The following is a 23,806-nucleotide window of genomic DNA, read 5'->3' on the forward strand; positions in this document are numbered from 1 at the left end:
GCCCCCATACTTATCTGACCTTCTTCAAATTTCTATTCCCTCTCATTCCCTCAGATCCTCTTCCTCCCTGTATTTGATTTATTATAGTATTTATGCTTGTCTGTGACTGTAAAGTGCCCTTGAGAGCTTTGAAAGGCGCCCAAAATAAAATGTATTATTATTATTATTATTATTATTATTATTATTATTATTATTATTATTATTATTATTATTATTATTAAGATAAATCATCTTCAACGACTTGGAAGTTCTGTTTGTTATGGAATGTAGAGAAAGAGATGCCCATTTTACGGTAAGATCAGACCATTGTCATCAAATGGTAAGTATAGTTTTTGCTTCTTCAATGTTGCTGTGCCGATGACCATTTTGTGTTTGGGAGTCTTTTACTGAGCGAGTTGCTTGTTCTGTAGCCACAAAGGGACATAAGTCTTCTTGTGCCGGTCCCAAGCCCGGATAAATAACAGAGGGTTGTGTCAGGAAGGGCATCCGACGTAAAAGCTTGACCAAAAAAACAACAACATGCGGATCAAACCTCTAAAGATGGAGGACACTGATTTGCTGTGGCGACCCCTTGAAGGGAAAAGCCGAAAGGAAAAGAAGAGGAGAGATTATTATTATTATTATTATTATTATTATTATTATTATTATTATTATTATTATTATTATTATTATTATTATTATTATTTAATATTTAATATTTAATCAACAGTAGCCAAAATGGAACTGTATAGTGCCACTTAGCAGTTTTTTTGACAACGATACTAGTGCAGCGTGTTCTGCCGGAAACAAATTCCTTGTGTGTTCTACATACTTGGCAATAAAGATGATTCTGATTCTGATTCTGATTCTGATATTGAGTTATCTTGGCGAGGCAATTGTGAACAAGTTGTTTTTTGGTAACTTGGCTCAAGAAAGGAGAGTAAAGCAAATCAAATTAAAATAAACAAATAAAGAAATACATCAAACATATTCACACACTCTCTCTCACACCCACGCACACACACGCGCACACACACGCGCACACACTCACAAAAAATATTATGTAGTGATACATTTACATTGCCAACATCATAAAATATAATGAATAAATAAACTATAATATTGGGACGTCAGAACAGAAAGCCTTTAATAGTCCCACAATGGATAAATTTTCAATCTGCAGCAGCAAATGGTGGCTGTGCTATTTACAATGTGCGAGTCCAGTTTTTTTTTAAAAAAATTCAATTAAAATTAAATAAGCATTTCTATCTATTGGAAAATACAAATTGACAATATGGAGGTGAGGTTCCAAATGGTCATTTGCTGGTGGAATATGTGGACCACATGTCGACCTTGGCCAAATAAGAGATAAGTGCTGCAATAGTCATTAACAAACGCTAGAGAGCACCAAAACGGCAGTGTTTGTGATGACAGTTTGCTATAAGTATGATGACAGCCTCGGTTTTAGTATATTAAACATATAATTGTGATATTAATTGCGATTAAATGTGAGATGTCGATGGTTCAGACTGAAACGAATAAGCAAAATGGACTGTTATCGACCAGGTTTTTGTTTGTTGTGAAACATTGAAGAGACCGGAAGCACATGCTTTTATTTAAACGGCCAAATCACACTCTCCAGTCAGACTGAAATATCATAGGCCACACTTTGAAACGTTAACCGGATGTCGTGGCTTTTATGACGACATGCTTGACTTAGTAGTCATTCAGACAGGAGATTCGCTGTCAAAGAGGGTGGATGCCAGAGATGGTAAGCGATGCGCTTTATTCCTTGTCTACCTTCGCGTTTTCCTTCCTTTTTTATTTATTTTCCCCCTCTAAATCGAAGCAAGCTGATGTTTAGACAGCTTTGTTGTGTTTTTCTTGGTCGCGCCCCTGTAACGTATTTCAGTCGTGTCGCAGAGAGGCTAGCGGGAGCAAAGCTAACGCTAGCTTCGTAGCTCTATCGTATCCACTGAGTACACATGAAACATCAGTGTGCCCATTATCGGACGCCCCCCCTCAACCAGCCCCCCCCCCTACATTATGATTGACTACTTAGGCTTTCATGACATGTTTCTTCTAAGTTAAGAGACACGGTTGTGACTCTACAACACAAACAACTAAACTTATTTGCCCTTCCACTATTCTAATCGAAAGCACCCACTTTTGCCTCAAGAAGGGAGGAGCGATTCTGTGTTGGTTGTTTTTATTTTTTCCACGCCATCAAATTTGCCCCCAGTTGGCACGTCGTCTTGACAACGGCTTTGGTGTGCTTTGTCCAACGAAGATAAAAGCGTGTTAGTCATGAAATATCATGTCGTAATCGGCTATATACGCTTGTGTCCGATAATGGACCTAGCTAAGTGTGGACATGGGAGTTGAGTACAAGTTAGCGCACTCGTGTTTGATGTTAGCTTGCTGCTAGATAACTCATAGCCTTTGATTAAAATCCACTGTCTTTGTGTTTTATGACGTTTATGTACGCGAAAGCTGTCGAACGAGACAAAGGACGATGGCGTTGTCATTATTATGAGGTTATTATTATTAATAGCTGCGACATAGTGCTCTCACCGCTGGGAGTTTCGGCGAAACCGGCGAGCGAAGGATTTCTGTCAAATAGTGATCTTTCGTTCTTAAATCCCCTGTCTTTGTGTTTTATGACGTTTATGTACGCGAAAGCTGTCGAACGAGACAAAGGACGATGGCGTTGTCATTATTATGAGGTTATTATTATTAATAGCTGCGACATAGTGCTCTCACCGCTGGGAGTTTCGGCGAAACCGGCGAGCGAAGGATTTCTGTCAAATAGTGATCTTTCGTTCTTAAAAAAAATACCACTCGATATGAAACCTACACGAGAAACTCTTTCCATGCCTTTCTGGAGTGAGCTACCATTAAGAATAACCCAAATATAAACTCCGGTCTGTGAGTTGTAAACAGAACGCTTGGCACCTGAAGATGAAATATGCCATGAGAGCTTGTGGAATGCGTTTCCTGTTTGCCCCTTTTTGCAGACAGTCAAGAGTGAGAGAGCATGAAGATATGTAGCAGATCAAATTAGTGGACTGTAAAGGCACTTTTCACGTCGATACTACTGTAAAGGAGAAATTATGCATTTTCCCCAATCCCATTTTAACAGCCCGTCCGTAGGTACCGTAATACATTGACTTACGAAGTTAATTGGTTCTCAGACAGTGTGAAAGGTGAAAAGCGTGTATCCCAAAAATTAATTTCCCTACACAAAATATACCTTATTTTATGTATAGTACATGCGCTATGGTATTATAATTAAATAAACTGTATTCTATAAGTCATTTTATTTACCTTTGTGATGGTCGTAGATGGCTTGATGGAATGGAGTGGCCGGTTTCATCAGCATGAAACGCTTGATGAGGAACGTACCCTTCTTTCACCATCTTGAGGAATGATCCCTTGGATGTGCTTTCTCTGCGATAATTTTACCCTTTTCCTCATCAATTGTATTCTGTTTAGTTGGGTTGATAGCTTTTTGCATCAAGTGTACAGATGGCTCGTGCGGGTTATTGTGGAGCCTGATTGATGGGATATTTTAACCTTCCAGTCTACACTCTGCTCTTGAACTATCAAAGTTGAAACAAGTCCAAATTTCACTATTTTCTATACATTTCTCACCATTTCACTTTTGTTTTTTTCACTTTTGTTTTTTTTTTTGTTTCAAGCTCTGTCGTCTCCCTTTCGTGTGTGTGTGTGTGTGTTTTCTCACTGTCTCTCTGTCGTCTGCCTGCTTGACCAATCACGTGGCTTTAACTGAAGACAACATTTTGTTTTTGGGGGAACGGCCTCACTCTCTCTCTGTAACCCCCACTCCCTCGCTGCTGCGTTCTTGACCAATCACGTGGCTTCAACCGAAGACTGTGGTCGGGGAATAGTGGACAAAACAGCCGGACACCATTTTCTTGTTAGGAGAACGGGCTCGTTCGCGAACGACACATCACTCACTGTAGCAGCTCCGTGTGTATCCCGAAAAATAGTTTGTATGCCAAGGTGAAATTTTCATAAATGTAAAAAGTTTGCAAGCTTTTGCTCACTGAAAATTCACCTTAACTAGCCTCTGCACCCACGGGCTATGATATGTTCTAATTTAGTGTTTTCCCAAATCATTCAGGCCCAAAGCAAAAAAAAAAGATGAAAGTCCAACCTTTAATTCAAGTGCATTTACCCGGTGTCGAAAACAATAATTCCAAATTATGAAATAATTCTTAATAGCTGATGCTCATACGTTATACTACGGCTGGGTATGATACATTTGAATCAGATTCTGAATGAAACAGTTTGTTGCTGAAATATATACACCCCAGGAAGACAATTCAAGTCAGCCATTTTGTCGCACATGCTGTTAGGAATAACTTCACAAAATAAAAGCATGCTGAGGCATTTATATGAAATTATTTCGGAAACGAAGATTTTAGAGTTGATGATTAGATTTTTAGAGTTGGCCTTCTCCTTGCACGTTTCCGTCATTCTAGCATGAACTATTGTTGTGGTTGGCTTGAATTCTTCTTCCTGACAGTGTACATGTAAACAAGTCGGTACCGGAGGCAGAGAAAAAAAAAAGCCTCAAGCAATTTTATTTTAAACTGAGACAACAAAACAGGGACGTCGCTCCTCTTCTCTGCACTCTCCTCTTCACCCCCCTCACCCCCCTTTGAGGTCTGAGAATTGAGATCACCATGGGACTAGCTTGATGCTAAGTCTCGTGAACCCTTTCTACAATTTTCGACATGAGAGTATGTAATAATAATAATTGAATTTATATTCAGCTTTTTTACACATTTACCAAAGTTCTAATATGACAAAAGTGATGAAGGGTAGTTTATTCTCCATTTCTGACCTAGACATAAAGCTAATAGACAGCCAACAGCTAGCCAGCTAATAGACAGCTAACAGATAGCCAGCCACACAGCTAACAGTCAGCTAACAGATAGCCAGCCAGTTAGATAGCCATTTAAATAATAATAATAATGATGATAATAATGATGATAATGATAATAATGATAATAATGATAATAATAATAATAAATGTCATTTTAAGCATCTTTCAAAACTCTCAAGGACACTTTACTGTCACCGACAAGCATAGGTACTATAATAAATAAAATACAATCACAAATCGAATACAATAAATAAAATATAATTATACATTGAAACAAGAGAGAGCTACACAGAAAATGCAATTTTAAATAGGTGGGGTTATTTTCTTATGAGTTACTGTGAGATAAATATGAGGAAAAACTCATTTAGTCTGGTTTTCAATGTGTGATTGTCAGTAAAGCCATTTGAATGCAAACACATGAAAAGTAAAAGCACAATGTAAAAAAAAAAACTGTTATTTATTTATTTATATTTGCCTCCGTTCTTACCGCACAGAAATGCGCTGAAGATATCGAACGGCATTAAGGTTTTTAACTCCCACCTTGTAGAAAGCGATTTGCTCTTGTCCTTTTGTCAGCTTTTTTTTTTATTGCTGGCTTGGCACAGACTCCCCATTAAAAGCAGGGCCTCACACACTCAACCCACTTGTTGACATCTGCCACAGTGGTGTCGCTGTGGAAATCTGCGCTTCGCTAGGCAAAATTCCTGTCTCGCCTTCAGCCCATTCTCTTCCCGACCGACCAACAGGCTGATTCAGCGCTGCGCTCGCAGTCCCGTCGCCCGTTTCGCTCTGTGGTTTGAACACGTGACCTCGTGTAGATGCCCGCCTGTACACCAAGGTGACCAACAAGTCACAAGCTCATTGTTTGCGTTGGAGAGAGAGGCGGCCACAGTGTGTCAAGTGTTGTACAGTGATACCTTGGCTTTCGAACTTAATTGGTTCCCAGACAGTGTGTAAGGTGAAAAGTGTGTATCCCAAAAATTAATTTCCCATAGGAAACCATTAAAATGAGGATAATCCATTCCCAGGTCCCCATAAAACATCATTTTCTACTTTCTAATTATCTAAGCCTTAAAACTACACAAAATATACCTTATTTTATGTATCATAAATGTGCTATGGTAGTATGATTAAAGAAATAAACTGTACTGTTTAATAAAGTCGTTTTATTTACCTTTGTGATGGTCATTGATGGCTTGATGGAATGGAGTGGCCGGTTTCATCAGGATTAAACACTTGATGAGGAACGTGACCTTCCTCTTTCACCATCTTGAGGAATGATCCCTTGTAGGTGCTTTCTCTGCGATCATTTTACCTTGTTCCTCATCAATTGTGTTCTGTTTAGCTGGGTTGATTAGCTTTTTGCATCAAGTATACAATTGGCTTGTGCGGGTTATTTGTGGAGCTTGATTGATGGGAATTTTAACCTTGCAGTCTACACTATGCCTTTGAACTGTCAAAGTTGAAATGAGTTCAAATTTCACTGTTTTCTATCCATTTTGTCTCTGTCGTCTGCCTGTCTCTTTAATGTTTAAACCACCTTCCCTCACTGCTGCGTTCTTGACCAATCACGTGGCTTTAACCGAAGACTGGGGGCGGGGAATAGAGGACAAAAAATGTCGGCTGCCATTTTCTTGTTAGGAGAATGGCTGCACTCTCTCTGTCTGTAAACCCCCACCCCTCCTCATTGCTGCGTTCTTGACCAATCACATGGCTTTAACCGATGACTGGGGGCGGGGAATAGAGGACCGAAACAAGCCAGCTGACATTTTCTTGTTCGGAGAACGGGCAACTGCGTGTGTATCCCGAAAAATAGTTCTTATGCCAAGGTAAAATTTTCATAAATTTAATGTTCTGAAACCGAAAAGTTCGTACGCCAAGGGGTAGGTAAACTGAAACATCACCTGAGTGATGTTTGCTTTGCAACCCTCACTCTGCATATTATTTGCAGCGGCATCTCCTGACAAGCTAGGCTGGGGCAGGGAAGGGTCCATTTAGCCCCCGGGCTACGATATTATTAGAGTCAAGAAATTCCAGCATTTCGAGCCCATGATCTCAGCTCGCACAGTCCATTTCAGGCTGACGTTTTCACAAATGGTTTGACTTTTAATGTTGCTTCTTGGGTCCAATATTGGGCCCAAACAGTTTTTTTTTAATTCTTCCAAATTGGAATTCTGTGGGAAGAGTTGTCATCCCACCCTTCGACAAACACCGGAGCTTTTCGTCGCGCCTCACACTTGCTTTAAACCATCGACCGCACGCACACCAGACCCACTCCATTATGTGCTTCTATTCTGGAGAGGATATCAGAGCTAATTCTGTTTGCTCTCAGCGCAGTGCTGACGGGCAGGTGCGCTTTGTGCAAAGGCTTCACAGCGGATGGGACTTGTGTTTGTAAACTGTCACATGGCCTTTTAACAGGTTTTCTATTGTCCCATTCCATCCCAACGACCATTTTAACTCATTCACTGCCAGACGTGCAAATATGTGTCCACTCCAGTGCCAGGGTTTTTGTCATTGTCACTCAAATAGCAGGACCCACAAAATATTGAGTTTTAGGACTACATAAACATTCAGTGCAGCATAAGAAACCTTAGTCTCTCTTCTTTTATCATAAAGAAAGAGTTAATTCCTAAATTATTTGGGTCTGGAGTTATATGAGCTTGAAATGAGGGTGTCTGTCCAAAATACAATGCAATGCATACATATTGACTTATATAGCGCTTTAATAACAGCTGAAGCTGGAATAAAGCGCTAACACTGAAAAGGGGAAATGCTGCCCCATTGTGGAAAAGTAGAAACATTGCCAGAGGTCACGGCCATTGCTTTATCGGCGCCCAAGCATGAAAAAACAAATTCACCGATGGTGAGATCGATTGGATTTAACTCTAATGGAGACAAAATAGGATGCAAACATCCTATACGGGGTGGGCATGTTAATGTGGCGGCAGAGGCGACATTGACCTGTGGTGGCCTCTTGTTAGAGTGGCCCGCGGGCTATTTTTATAGGAGCTATAAGCTCCTTACAGTGGCTTGCTCTGCTGACATTACAGGTTAGCCTAATATTATCCCGCCCGGTCAGCGTCTTGTCTGATACCAGCTATTAAGCCTGACGCCATTACGCTTCGTAGCTTTCGCTACACTTTTGGCACAACTGGTGACAGGTTTTACAGCAGAGGTGCGTAACAAGAATAGTACTGGCGACCAAACATTACGAACGACCTATCAAACTGACGCTAGCAGGTTATTCCGGAAGCACACTGACACTGACCGCAGACAAGTCTATTGTTTCAGTAGTTAAATTGTAGCAAGACCTTTATTTATACTTGCACAAGTCGTACAGCTGCATTTTTTTTTTAGGGATGGGGAGTGGGGGGGGGGCTGGAATGGCGAGACCTGCCACAATACCCTCCTTGTGCTCTTGTGGCAAGAGGAGCTTCTGTCGCACAGTTGCTGATGGCACTTGTCCTCGCCATTTGGGCTGACTTCTTTGACCTGGATGCTGCATGCTCCTTACAATGTTGGATAGAAAATAGTGCCACTCCAAATAAATAGATAGATAGATACATAGAAAAATAGGTAGATAGATACATAGATAAATGAATATAAATACATAAATACATACATATAAATACAATATAAAAACAATCCTAAAAATTACAAAAAATACTAAAAAAAAAAAAAAAGAAATGGATTGATTCAATTTTTTGGGGATACATATTCCTAAATATTCACTCAAATTCACACAGAAATTCACAGAATATTTAGTTTTATAATAATAATAATAATAATAATATAATAATAATTATAATAATAATAATAATAATAATAATAATAATAATAATAATAAATTTCATTTCATTCATTCATTCATTCATTTCATTGCCTTTCAAAACTCAAGGACACTTTACAGTCACAGGATATTTTTTCTGCGGGTGAGCAGCGGCAGCCACATGCGCCAGCGTTCACGCAACCTGGAAGTAGCAAAGTAAAAAAAAAACAACAAATAATAACAACATAAACATTCAATGCAGCGTATGAAACCTTAGACTCTCTTCTTTCATCAGAAAATAACAGTTAATTCCTAAATTATTTGGGTATGGAGTTATATGAAATTGAAATGTGGGCGGCTGTCAAAATACAATGCAATACATCAATATTGGTTTATTTCTTGCTTTAACCACTGCTGAAGCTGGAACAAAGCCCTAACATGGAAAAAGGGAAATCCTGCTCCATTGTGGAAAAAAAAAACATGAGGCCATGGCCAGCACTTTATCGGCGCCGAAGCATGAAAAAAACTAAACCCGAACAAATTCGGGGATGCCGCTCTATGTCATGTTTTCAACTCCTGAATAGATTTGTGAATGGCAATGAATGAGCTATTCAAAGGGGAATCAAAATTCAATATCATCAAGTGCACAGTCTATTTCCCCAAAACACCATATTTATTATTCTTTGAAATTGTAAAAATAAACACATGTAAGTGTACCGTATTTTCCGCACTATTGAGGCGCATCATACAGTGCACTTTGTATCTGGAAAGCGTTTTAAACTACAGTAAAGTCTCGTTATATCGATATTCAAGGGAGTCCGAAAAAATATCGATATAACCGGGACTATCGATATATCCGACCCTGTTTGCATGTAATTTTCTCCGTGCGTGCATAGAAATAGTATCGATATAACCGGGACTATCGATATATCCGATATCGATATAACGAGACTTTACTGTACGTCATTCATTGAAGGTGCGCCTTATAATCCGTTGCACTTTATAGTCTAAAAAATACTGTACTTATTTCCAGTTTTCCCGTGCCCAAATGCCAGCTAAAAAAATCAGTTGTGTATTTTTATTTTGTATACTTTTGCACAGTCCTGCCGCTCTTATATATATCAACATCCATGTGCACGTACGTGGGGTGTGTTGGTGCTTTTCCTTACCTGCTCCTTCCTTTTGAAGCAACATTAGGCTAAGAGTTGAGTGGCGAAATCACATTCCTGTGCTTCATTGGCAACAGATGTAAGAGAGACACCCCCCCCCCCCCCGCAACACACACACACACACACACACACACACACACACACACACACACACACACACACACACACACACACACACACACACACACACACACACTTTCAACCCAACCTTTACTAGTGTCTAAAATCAGTTCGGCATGCAGCTGTTTTTTTTCCCTCACCCCCCACAGAAGCCAAAATAGACTTCATGATCGAGCTAATGCCGGGCCTTGTGTTGGGAGCGTTGTTGCATCCGTCGCTGCAGATGGATAAGGAGCTGTCAGCATGCGTCACAGCTACCACACCCCTCCTCCCCCCCCCGTTAAGCAACCTGATGGCCATGCAAATGTTGATCCAATAGTAGCTGCTGCAGAAACTTCCAGAATTGGCTTTGTCACCACAGGGAAGGAGGGACTGAATGTGAGTGGATAAAATAAAGGCAAATGACTCAACAAACCACTGCGAGGGTGTATAGATCCATTTTTGCCATAGGTCTGACCAATACATCATCCTTCAAAACACAATGGGTACAAAGGGCCTTTTACATTTTTGTCTCTGGCGACAGACGCATCGGTCCAGGAAATCCAAGACCTTTCACGTTGAAATGGAGCAGCTGACAAGGGCGTAGGGCAAGAGCTAACATTAGCCCGCCCCGAGTGCTCCCTCATTGGTCGGTGTGGCTTGATCCCGAAGTGAGCGCATACCCACATGTGTTTTGTTTGGGTATGAGCTCCAATACAGAATAGGGGGAGGAGGCACGAGGTGGGGGGGGGGGGGGGGGGGGTCAAGAGGTAGGGAAGGTCAGCCGTGCTTTGGAATGATAAATCTGTCAAATGTAAAGCTCAATACTAGGGTGGGTGGTATAAATTAGCTTGGATATTATCGTGAAAGTTGCCGAAATGATTTGTTCATCGAATAACTCTTGAATCAGGCCTATCGCAAGTTTCGTGAGGCATAACGAAGAACAAATATTTGATCAACTTCTCAAAGGCAGTTGACGCACTTTTAAATATTACTGATTACTTATCTTCGTTGCCAAATGCCCGCAAAGGAGAGTTCACACCAAGTTAGAACACACTTCCGCACACGATTTGCTAATTCTTCGTTTCGTTTCCATCAATTGGCCTTGCAAAAAGTCAACGAAGTCAATGATAGACATGAGTGACAAAGATACTTTCATATTTGTCATTAATTGTAGCATTTGGGAATGCAAGCTTTTCTGAATCCACAGACGATTTCAAAACTATAGCTAAACTAAGGAACATTTGTCCCAAAATATATTAATTCCCCCATCCAGATTAAAAAATTGTATGTTGAAAACAGGAAAGCAAAGGAAAAAATCAAGTGCAACTGACTGATCGTTTCCCCTGTGTGAAAGTGGCTAATGGTGTGTGATTAGCCGTATGTAGCTGAGGTCAGGTTTCCCTGTTTGCCTGACGCAGGCTAATGCCGTATAAAATGTGTGTCCTGCAAACACAGAGGGCCACCTGGCAGCTTCCCTGTGGCACTAATCTTGTTTGAGACTGACCGGTCATCCCGGTTTACCCCGTCAGCGCCCTTCCGCCAAGGTTAACATTGTTAGCATGCGCTGTCCAGCCTGCAAATGCTATTAAGCCTCGAAGGAAAAGTTAAAATGTAGATGACATATTGTCAATAAGAAGTTGACACTCGTAGCCATAACATTTTCTTAACATTATCTCACAGTAAACAAAACAAATATAATGTATTCATCACATTAGAAAACCTTTTTGAACAAAACAGTTGATTCCATCATTGGTGTTTGACAAACATGTAAAGGAGAGATACCAAGTCCTTTAGCCATTAGCAGCATGCTATCACCATTCCCTCTGCTAAAAAAAATGGTCCACTGAGCGGCCAGACAAATTCCAACTTCTTGCCAACACTTCCCTTCAAAGTAAGTCTCATACCCTGTTCTCTGGTTTTCATTCCAGGCTAGCACGGTAGGCCAAGTGATTATCACGTTGGCTTTGCAGCTTTAAGATCCGACGCTTGAATCTGAGCTCTAGCCGTCTTCTGGTCAACTCTGCGTAGTCTCATGTTTGTGTAGGAGTTTGTCGGCTAGTCCAGACTGTCCATATGTACCTTTAAGTTAGCTGGTATAGGCTCCAAAACGTGAAATATAAATTGGAGGGATGCTTATATCACATGACAGCCACGGTAAGACAAAGATACGTCATATTTTACAGAAAATTTGTCACACGGCTAGTCGGTTAGTCTTTCCCGTATGTTGTGTTCCAGCTGAATTGCCTTTTCTGTTTCAGGAAGCGCAATGAGCGTCACTTTTGTCCCATTGCGCTGAGGTCACCAGTTTCCCTTGTGCCCTCACTTTCCACTCAACAGGCGAGGACTGTTGGCTGTTTGGGAAAGGAAGTGGGGTCTGAAGGTCGGCAGAATGTTGTCGGGACGCTCTGTGTGTGTCTATGTGTGCGTGTTTAGAAAGCGGCAGGGTGACGGCTGCGTGTTTTGTCCCTTACACAACTTACGTTCCATCCTGAAACGCAGACACTTCCGGCGTGGCGATACCAGATAGCGATGTCTGGTCCACATAGTGATAGTTAAAGCAGTGACGGAAACTTTTTGCCCAGCAAATATCTCATGGTTGATATGTATTTGACCGGGAAGGTACATTTCTGTTTCCAGTGGACCAAACTCGGTCCACAAAGTCCTGCTAGGATGTATTTACAGTGGAAGTTTGTTTAAACTTGAGAGTATGGCATATCATCCACAGAGATATACACTTTGTAGCGGCAACTTACGTTCCTCTTGTCGCTACTTCAGCAAGGCATGAAGATTTATGACGCGTCCCTTTCCTTTATCATTAATGACAACAAAAAGACGAGGCTGTCATCGTTGATCCAAAAAATGTTATCATCAAAACGTGAAAGGTGTAGGGTATTGAGTGAACATAACTTCGATACTGGCCTTTGATACTAACACGAAACACAATGTTAACATGCTCTTAACACGTTCTGATCATGTTCATAACACGGTCTGATCACGTAAACACAGATCTGGGTAATCACATGACTTCAGATGGTGACTTCAAATGATCTGTCAGTCTGATCAGGTAACTTCAGACCAGTGGTTCTTAACCTGGGTTCGATCGAACCCGAGGGGTTTGGTGAGTCGGTCTCAGGGGTTCGTTCGGTGGATCCTCCACCACAGAGGTCCATCCCTCAGTCTAGACTGCGGTTAGTAGGCACAGTCATTGGAAGAAGGGTTCTGTGAATGAGCATATGAAACTGGTGGGGTTCGGTGCCTCCAACAAGATTAAGAACCACTGCTTTAGACTATCCGATCAGGTGAATTCAGAGGATACGATCGGGTAAATTCAGACGATCTGCTCAGGAGAATTCAGACGATCCGATCAGGTGAATTCAGACGATCCGGTGAGGTGAATTCAGAAAAGTTGACATTCAGAAACGGTCTGTTACTTTCTTCCAAATGCTGCTTACGTCTATATGTCGTGGTCTTTTCTTTTTTAACGGCCTTAAGACAGGATGACAAATGGAGCCTAGATACCTCAATATCGCTAATAAATTTACCTTAGGTAAAACAGCAATAAAATGAAGCCTATAGCACCTTTTCAAAATTGAATCGTACCATTGTGAACAATAACAAAAATCTATTTTAACCAAAATTTCCTAATAGCTCTAACACACTTCCACCAGATTTGTGACAGAATGAATTCATATGGAGTGTGTGACTGAGTCAGGCAGTTTGAAATGTCCCCCCTTTTAACTTTTAACAAAATGATAATTAGGAAACGGCAAGTGATATCTGTCGGTGGAATTCCGCCATCAAATGTCCACACCGGGCATAACAAATGAATACATTGAGTCCAGTTACAAGACCGCGGTTGGGTCTTTCTGGTGAATGACACAATTGTCATTGGGACAATCGTGTCTTTCTGTGTCTCTCACAACAATAGCCTCTTCTTGCTAGAACTCATCGACACACTGTCTCGGTTTTGAAAAGTATAACTACAAGTCACCGGGCAACGAAACGACTTGACGAAGTGTTAGCCATGAGCGTATAGCGTACTGTGCAATATTGTACTCCACAATACGTCTGTGTAAGTTCTCAGTCGTACAGGAGTGGTCCATCGATGAGAAGGTTTCTTCAGCCGTCATCTGTACTTTTTTGAAGGTGTCGGACGTTTCACTTCTTATCCAAGAGGCTTCATCAGCGAACTAAAATCTTTTGCTGGTAGTTTTGGCCTTATATATATCCCTACTTTCCAGACGTGGCTGTGCTAGACTCTGCTATGATCTGAAATTCTCAAAAAAAGACTTTATCAACATCGCAAGGATAATATTAGTGCGCCTCGATCTGCTAGCAACCACTCATTTGACGACAATGAGGTTAAAATCTTAGCGAAAGAAAATAGATGGTTTGAAAGGGGAGTAAAAGAAGCTATTTTCGTAAAACAGCAAAACCCTTTACTAAATCACCATGGTGGGGTGTCGTTCAATTTCGATTGTTGCTACGACCGACTTCTTAAGCAACATAGGCTTAGTTATGATGATGAGTTGATACCAGATCAAACGCGGCAATCAGGCCAGTCGTAGACCCCATACTCAGGTAGTACAATAGAAGTAATCAGTCAGGACAATAGAAGTAATCAATGTAGCCTCAGGGAATAGTCCTCTGCTCCTCCCAACCTGAGAGCAGGGACCAATCATAGCCGAGTCTGGCATCGCCACGTCTGGACAGTGGGAACTACCAGAAAAAGATTTTAGTTCGCTGACGAAGCCTCTTGGATAAGAAGCGATTTGTCCCGACAGCTTCAATGACGGCTGAAGAAACCTTCTCATCGATGTACTCCACAATGAATCACTACTTTTTTTTTGTGTGTCTTTATTTTCATCGTAAATAAGATTGGTGATTTTACAAGAAAGATTTATGCTACTTAGCTTTTATAGTAAGACACTTTATCTTCTTGTGGTATTTTATTGATGGCGTCTCCACCTTGCTGGAACACTTTGTTTCCTCGGTCTTATTTCAGGATCTGTGGCATGTATGTATAAAAAAGTATGCATGCTAATGACGTTTATAATCTGCAGGCTGCCATATTACTTTCCATCCTACACTTTGTTGCCGGGGCCGTGTTTTCGATTTTAATCAGGGACTAAGAACAAAGCAAAAGACCCATGTTTATTTTACACTGTAACTGGTACATTCAAAATGGCCGTTTTCTTTCAAAACCTTAATTTCTAGTTAATGTTGACCTCACGTTTTTAAGTGAGAAAAGTCACACCATTTTATTCCGAGCCAAAACTGAAGCTCATCCTTCCTTTTCGGACATGTTGCTAACCTCATCTGTTTTTTTTTTTCTCTCTCCCCTCCCTTTAGGAAATGACCTAGAGGCCTTACAGATACATTTGTGCTCTTGCCGCTGTAATCTGCATCTGCGGGCGAGTCCCTCCTTACCTCAGTCTGGAAGCTCGTCGGGTGGGGGGGGTGTGTTGGACCAACGGAGTAGTGCCGCTTTTGGAAAGGAGCACCTTGAGACGGACCGGATCTGCCTCATCGTCTCAGTCCAGAATCTCTTTGCATGTTTTTTAAACATTTTGTAACCTCCATACTGTTGACCAGTGTTTTGTTTTGCTCATTTCTTTCCTGTTTGCTTTCAATCTGATTATTTTCTACTTTCATGAGTGAAGACTTTCTAGATGTGAAAAAAGCTACAGATTCACAGAAGTATTCTTTCCCCTGCTGGTCTAAAGGAAGACTAATGCACTTTTAAAACTCAAATCTCGGATCAGTTTATGAAACTGAACCAGAATCTTGGAGGCATGCGTCTTGATATGCAGCTGGCCTGCATTTAAGCACTTGACGTAGGCTCTTGGTCCTCTCTTCTCGCCACTCCTGCCTTTGGATTGCCCCAAGGTGCGCTGAAATGAGCCTCCGGCAGGCAGAATCCTTCAGTGGTTTTTTTGACGTGACCTGGACTGTCGCGATTTGAGTTTGTCCTTGTGTGGTCAAGAGGATTTTTTTAAAAAGGTTTTTGGAAAGCGTAACAGAAACAGAAACAGAATCTTCCGGTGCTGGTGCACCACTTATGTATTGTTGCAGCGTGCAACAAAGTAAAATGGACTACAAGCGTCGCTTTTTGCTCGGCGGGTCCAAGCAGAAAGTCCAACAGCACCAGCAGTACCACATGCCTGAGTTGAGCCGAACCCTCAGCGCCTCGCTGGCCGCCTCTTGCTCGTCGGCTTCCTCACCCATGGGCCTACCCGGCAGCTGCCACCCTCCCCCTTCCTCTCCCACGACGGCCGTGGCAGACATCCAGCAGGGCATCTCCAAATACTTGGACGCCCTCAACGTGTTTTGCCGGGCCAGCGCTTTTCTTACCGACCTCTTCAGTAGCGTGTTCAGGAACTCCCACTACTCCAAAGCAGCTATGCAACTGAAGGACGTGCAGGAACACGTCATGGAAGCGGCCAGCCGGCTGACGGCGGCCATCAAGCCAGAGATCGCCAAGATGCTGATGGAGCTGAGCGCCGGGGCCGCCAACTTCAAAGATCAGAACGACTTCAACTTGCAAGACGTTGAGGTACTGTACTTCCAAAACTGTTTTAACAAAAATAACATCACTGCTTATTAATTGCTGGAGAATAACAAGTTATCATATTTAAAGGTTTCGTGCTGTTATATGCTTAGTCAACATGTGTGACTCGAATACACAATTGAAACACAGACAACCTGGGGTCAATCTGAGGTCAACAGACACTGTTTTAAATTTCATATATTCTCAATACATATCTTGGCAAAGAGCTGCAGAATTCAGACGTCTGTCATGAATGGCTGTGTCTCCTGCTGGCAGTAAAAGATAATCTTTCTGGGACCGAGCCTTCGTCCACAGTGTCCGATCGAACATCTCTGACATTACTTCATTCGCTACCAGGCGATGTGCAAAAATGTGTTCACTCAATGCCAGGTCGAATCAGCGCCATATCAGCACCTACCCTGACCACACCCCACAAGAAAAAACAAAACCCGAACAAATTTGGCAATGGTGCTCTCCGTCAAATGGCAGTGAATGAGTTAAGAGATTGTATGGTGGTACCGTGATTTCAAAGGTACCAATTTACAAGCTTTCCAAGTTGTATGCCTTTGTTAGTTTGTCTGTTTTAAAATGTTTTTTTTTTATTATAAATTTCTGCTTTGAGCTGTGAGAGAAAAAAAATGTGGACCGAATGACGTTGAGAGATGCGGATACATTTTTGGCCAAATGGCGATAGCTAGCTCGAGAAGCTAACCTTTTTTCCACATTGTCATCAAAATACTGGATGTCCTTGATTAATTTTAGCCTACCCAGACAAAAGCAAACCTGAAGCTAAACATTTATCGCAATCAAGCATTTGTGTAACTGCAGCTACAACACAAGAGTGCATTTAACACAGAATTAGCTACGCCTAGTTTTTTTTACAGTTGAAAGCAACTGTTGCTAATATCTCGACACATGTAATCAACCTAACCAGGCGAACGGCAGCGGCTGTATCACCGATACAGTATTTTCACCTCTTAATAATATCCTCATGTTCGCTGGAATGTAGTCAAACAGGTGTGTTTAGAACTCCACGAATGAAGACATATCTGAGCGACGTTCACAATTACACAAAATTTCAGTCATATTTTCTCCCCCGGCAATTATGGCCTGCGGGAAATGCGCTCAGTTTGCTTGTCCGAGAGTGCTGCTGCTGCTGCACCTCTCCTGTGGATGTGGCTTTGCCCAAAACAGGAAACATTTGTGGACCACCGTCGGTAAAAAAAAAAAAAAAAAAAACGTCACTCTTTGCGGTCCCCAATTATGTGTGCTTGAATATTAGCGGTAGCTTGACTTTCAATTGGGCAGATCTTACTCTGAAAGGAAAACAAAGGCTAATCTAATAGCTGCTAATAGAAGAAGTCTCTACAAAAAGTATGTGCGACTGATTTTTTTTGTTTCCCCTGCCTGTGTGAGAGGGGAAGAATGCGGTCTGGCAGCAGTTTGTCTGTGAACTCTTCAAAAGAGGAGGCAAATACAATAGTGGGTTGAGGGAGTTGTGGTATGTGAAGCTTTAGTTCATTTTTTTTTCTTTCCTTTCCTTTGCCCCACAAACTTTCAGATCAGCAAGTCAACCACTTTTCATTTTACTCAAATGGGGGTATGATTCTTCAGCTAAATATACACCCCGGATGTTTCCTAAAAGGATGATAACGGGATTTCGGATGTTTGTGTACACAACTGGAAATAGCATCAACTTGAGAACTGTTTTTTTAACTCTTCATTTCTATGAATAGAGATACAGTGATACCTTGGCTTACGAACTTAATTGGTTCCCAGACAGTTTGTAAGGTGAAAAGTGTGTTTCCCAAAAATTAATTTCCCATATGAAACCATTAAAATGAGAATAATCCGTTCCCAGGTCCCCATAAAACATAATTTTCTACTTTCTGATTTTCTAAGCCTTAAAACTACACAAAATATACCTTATTTTTTTGTATAATAAATGTGCTGTCGTATTATAATTAAAGAGATAAACTGTACTGTATAATAGTGGTTTTATTTACCTTTGTGGTGGTCGTTGACGGCTTGATGGAATGGAATGGCCGGTTTCATCAGCATTAAAAACTTCATGAGGAACGTAGCCTTCTTCTTCCACCATCTTGTGGAATGATTCCTTGTAAGCTTTCTCTGCGATAATTTTACCTAGTTCCTCATCAATTGTGTTCTGTTTAGTGGGGTTGATAGCTTTTTGCATCAAGTATACAGATGGCTTGTGTGGATTATTTGTGGAGCCTGATTGATGGGAATTTTAACATTGCAGTCTACACTCTGCCTTTGATTTCTCAAAGTTGAAACTCCTTCACTGTCGTCTGCCTGTCTCTTTAATGTTCAAATACCCCTCCCCCCACTGCGTTCTTAACCAATCACGTGGCTTTAACCGAAGACTGGGGGCGGGGAATAGAGGACAAAAATGAGTGCTGCCATTTTCTTTTTAGGGGAATGGGCTCATTCACGAACGACACATCACTCATTGTGGCGCTCCGTGTGTATCCCGAAAAATAGTTTGTATGCCAAGGTAAAATTTTCAGAAATTTAACATTCGTAAACGAAAAATTCGTAAGCCAAGGGGTTCGTAAACCGAGGTATCACTGTAATTGTTTGCTCATCTTGTTGTACAAAACATCAGATAGTTAAGACTGCGTTTAGGGAATCTTTGTACACCAGGAAGCAAGACTGTTAGCATACTTTGGATACTGCTGTTTTGGTTAGCAATAGCGCTGACATGTACTCAGTTCTTTCTAGATTGTGTGTGAGCAATAGTTTCTATAATTAGAATCAGAATCATCTTTATTGGCCAAGTATGTAGAACACACAAGGAATGTGTCTGGTAGAACACGCTACACTAGTATCATAAAAAAAGACATAACAAATAAGTATGGAGTACGCTAATAAAGGCTAATCTAATCTAATCTAATGGAATCAAATCCCTTAGTACCACTTTGTACTTAGATACCACTTACACTGTAAGTGGTACCTTTCAGGAATAATTGAGACAACATGCAAAGTATCAAGCAGACAGTGGTTCAAGCGAGTACAGAGCTGGAGCTACAATGATTATAACGGGATGCTGATACAGTTAGATTTGGGTTACTGTTGAGAGAGTTAATGGCAACGGTTTAAACTGTTTAAATGTGTGCCTGAGGGGAGTAGCTGGAAAAGGTAGTGGGCAGGGTGCGGAGGGTCCAATGGGATTTTCCGCGCCCTTGTCTTGATTTTTGCAGTGTGCAATTCCTCGAGAGAGGGTAGGGCGCTGACAATTATTTTTTCCGCCGTCCGAACTGTCCGTTGAAGTCGGATTTTGTCCATTTTTGAGGCGGCCCCGAACCAAACCGTGATGGAAGAACACAGGATTGATTCGAAAACAATGTAATTCAAGCTACTTTTTTGTGTTTCCTCATAAAGGAAAAAAATATGCGTTATTTTTCTCTTTTGAGGAAATACAGTGAATCCAATAATTTTGCATTCATTTCTATTTCTTCTTATCACTTTCCTCCACATTGCCATCCGTTTAGGGCATGCCAATTAATCAATTTCCATTGTAAAAGGCAATCACAAGTTTCCAAGAATGCACTCTTTTGTACGTTGCAATAGCTTGATTCACGTCAGCAACCTTTAACCCGACGTCTGTTCTTCCGAACCACAAATAATTTCATGTTCAACTCTACATCAGACAAGACCTTAAGCAGGCTCGCAAGAGTCGCCAGTCGAGCCAGACTGTTTGACAGCCCCATTTATCATTTGTAACTACTTTTAAAATTAGTCTTATGTTTTTGTGTGACTTGTCCTTTTTTTGTTAATTGTTGAATTCCATTTCCATTTTCTTGTTAATCATTTAAACCTCCGAAAAATCATCTTGAGTTTGTGAAGCACTTTCTTCCGAATAGTGAAACTAAAGTTCCTTAAAGATAAATTATTAGTAAGAAAGAAGTAAGCCACCATACCCCCCCCCCCCCCCCACTTCTTTGGCATTGCGTTCAAAGTAGCCATCTGGTTACGATTTCAAGGTCTCACCCCCTTAAGAGCTCCAAATCTTCATGCATGGCGGCCCTCCGCAGCAGCAATACTGCAGGTGTTTCTCAGAGAAAATAGAAGGATACATGTTGATGACTTCATGATTCACCTTATTTGGGCTAAAGAGGCCCATTATATACATTCTTTTTCCCTTTTCCTCTTCTTCATACTTTCCATGCTTGTGGGACCCTGCGCAGCCAATCACACGTGTTCTCCATTATCTGAAACTGTGGCCATGTTTTTCTTTTTTTTTTCCTACTTTGTGGTTGTGCTCGGCTTTGTTACATTTGCTCGTCACCCTGTCAAACTGTTGTTCGAATGATGATGCGTGCTTGTTTCATGTCGTGTATCCTATCTTGATGCAAGAAATGTTGGATTTACTGTGGCTTTCAAATGCCACAATTCCCTCATTTTTCATCAATTCAGATGTGTCATGACATCATTTAAAAAAAAACACAAATCTTGGAATTAGAGATTTCCAGTGCTAGGGGTCCATCCAAAGGACAACCCCATCAGACAAAACGCATGTGTACTCTTCAGTCTAAAAGTTAACCTACGCAATCTTATGGTTGTAATTTATAAGTAAACATGACTACCCGGAGATATTTCCTGCTGGGACCTGAAAAAAGTAATGGTGGTAAACAGAAGGTGTGCTGTAAGTAGGAAAACAAAATAAACTGTCCTGTCAACAAATACAAAATGAGCCTGTTGACTTGGAGTTTGTTAGTGTGTCCCACTAACCTTCTATCACTGTGGGATTATTGCATATTTTGTGATTTTTACATCTGGTAGAGACATTTTTTATGTTGTAATCCAAAACTCAAGCTTGCTGGTAAATTGACATTCCATTCTGCTCCTCCCCTTTCAGGTCTTGGGTCGATGCTTCTTGATGGTGATGCAGGTCCACTTCCAGTTCCTTTCGCAAACCCTGCAGAAGGTCCAACCCGTCGCTCAGTCCTGTCTGGCCGAGGCTTTGGCGCAGGCCCAAGAGCGCTCGGCCAACATTCGGACCCAAAGCACTGAATTCGGGCCACTCACTGAGCTGGAGGAAGCTTCCCGCTCATGGAAAGGTGCAGCTGAGGTATGCTAACATGAAGATGAATGCTGTATTGGATTGGGTTTACCTTTATTGGTCTCGCAGTGGAGAAATTTACATTTCACAGCAGCAAAGTGATGAAAGGAGGAGGAAAGGAAAGAAAGAAGTAGAAAAACAGTACAGGAGTTGCTGCCATATTTAGGCGACTGGAACGGATTAGGGCATTTACATCCAAAATGCATCTCTACTTACATTTTCAATTTAAGGAATTTCTTCCTGCACCAATTAATTCCATAAGGAGAGACACCACTGCATATATTTTCTCATTTTTTTGAACAGCTTTCTTCTGATAATGTTACATAATGTAAAAAAAATCTTACTTTTGTCTTGAAAATAGTAATTAGGGGAGCACATAAAATTTGCATTGAGTTGATGTAAAGATTATGAAGGTACTGTACTTCTGTGTAAGCTCTCAGTCGTACAGGAGTGGTCCATCGATGAAAAGGTTTTTTCAGCCGTCATCTGGACTTCTTTGAAGGTGTCGGACGCTTCTTATCCAAGATGCTTCGTCAGCGAACTAAAATCTTTTGCTGGTAGTTTTGGCCCTATATATATAGCCCTACTGTCCAGATGTGGCGGTGCCGGACTCTGCTATGATTGGTCCCTGCTCTCAGGTTGGGGGGAGCAGAGGACTACTCCCTGCGGCTCCACTGATTACTTCTATTGTCCTGACTGATTATTTCTATTGTCCTGCCCGAGTATGAGGTCTACGACTGGCCTGATTGCCCCATTTGATCTGGTATCACCTCATCAGTATAACTAAGCCTATGTTGCCTAAGCAGTCTGTTGTACGAACAATCCAAATTGAACCTCACCCCACCATGACGGTTTCGTGAAGGATTTTGCTGTTTTATGAGAAAAGCTTCTTTTACTCCCCTTTCCCAGAAGTGCAGATGACGGGTGAATAAACCTTTTCATCGATGGAGGTACTGTACTTTAAAAATAAGTCAAAAATCCCTCCAAGGGCAACCTTTAGCCTAAAGGTATGAGAACCCTTTGTCTCGACCACAATTCCTGACTGACCATACAAGGTGTGAGGCCCTATTGAAATTGGAGCTCAACTGTCCCCCACCTAATCAGTCCCGCCAGTCCTTTTTATGCTTTGTTTGTTTACAATGAAGCAGAGAACTCTGCTTTGGTTTGCAGTGAGTCTGGCTGGGGTACTCCTGGGATTGATCTGTGCAGAATACCTTGCGGGGAGGGTGGGTTGTTTAGGATGGCCAGGACTCCTTCACTCATGTTCCACCATCTAAAAAAAATGTACTGCTAAGTTGCCAATTTTGTCCAAAAAAAAAAGAAAAAAATAAGACATTGCAAAAGAACCGCACGAAAAACAGATCGCTTTTACTTTTAGACTGCTGCAGGAAAAATTGTTGAATATTTCTGAACCCCCCCCCCCCCCCAGGCCATGTCGAGGCTGCGGGAAAGGGGACGTGACGGCTGCCTGGCTGGCCTCCAGGTCCAGCAGCTATTTTGCTCGCACAACACCAACATCCCAGAGCACCAACTCAAGGAGCTCAACATGAAGATAGACACTGCTTTACAGGTAAATATTTGGACCCATTAACTCATTCACGAAGTTATTCGGGAATTGAAAATATCACACATCTAAGGTTTCTAACGCTGCATTGAATGTTTATGTAGTCCTAAAACTCAATATTCTGTGGGTCCTGGAATTGAAGTGACAATGACAAAAACCCTGGCATTGGCGTGGACACATTTTACACACGTTGGCAGTGAATGAGTTAATATATCCGCCTACCTGTCTTCCTTCCATGCATTTATCCATCTACCATCCATTTATGTCAATATCTATTTTATTATTCATGCTGTTGAACTGATATTAGTGCCTCTTGTGTTTGCAGGCGTACAAGGCAGCGCTGGAGAGCCTGGGCCACAGTGAGTACGCGCTGAAGGCCGGCTTCCATCTCAACCCCAAATGCGTGGAGGCAGCCTTGCAGGTGGGCCAAAACTTACAAACTCCTATGTCGAACCATTTCAAAATAAACAAACAAATGAAATGTTTCTGTGACAGGGCTGCTGTGGCGAGGCGGAGGCACAGCAGGCGGGGCGGATGCAGACCACCACCCAGCCCATCCAGTGCGAGTTGCCCACCATCCCCGTACAGATCGGCTCGCATTTCCTCAAGGGCGTATCCTTCAACGAGTCGGCGGCAGAGAACCTAAAACGGAAGATGGTACTTGCGTTT

The 23,806-nt window shown here is 41.6% G+C and overlaps 1 protein-coding gene across 2 annotated transcripts in view; it reads left to right on the plus strand.

The window, feature by feature from the left end:
* The first annotated feature begins 1,650 nt into the window (after positions 1-1,650).
* garre1 (granule associated Rac and RHOG effector 1) overlaps positions 1,651-23,806 on the plus strand; it is a 34,306-nt gene continuing 12,150 nt past the window's right edge. The window contains exons 1-7 of one of the 2 annotated variants that reach the window (XM_088993037.1): positions 11,700-12,091; positions 12,196-12,317; positions 15,290-16,493; positions 21,370-21,582; positions 23,003-23,143; positions 23,463-23,558; positions 23,633-23,794. In XM_088993037.1, coding sequence (XP_088849163.1) covers positions 15,999-16,493; positions 21,370-21,582; positions 23,003-23,143; positions 23,463-23,558; positions 23,633-23,794 — 1,107 coding nt within the window. In that variant the 5' untranslated portion in view covers positions 11,700-12,091; positions 12,196-12,317; positions 15,290-15,998. Of the gene's footprint in view, positions 1,751-11,699; positions 12,092-12,195; positions 12,318-15,289; positions 16,494-21,369; positions 21,583-23,002; positions 23,144-23,462; positions 23,559-23,632; positions 23,795-23,806 lie in introns of those variants that run through there. The other variant, XM_088993036.1, reaches the window with a different exon arrangement.

This window comes from Hippocampus bargibanti, linkage group LG03 (genome assembly GCF_051943395.1).
Source record: "Hippocampus bargibanti isolate YZ-2025 linkage group LG03, ASM5194339v1, whole genome shotgun sequence".
In the NCBI taxonomy this organism is placed as follows: Eukaryota; Metazoa; Chordata; class Actinopteri; order Syngnathiformes; family Syngnathidae; genus Hippocampus; species Hippocampus bargibanti.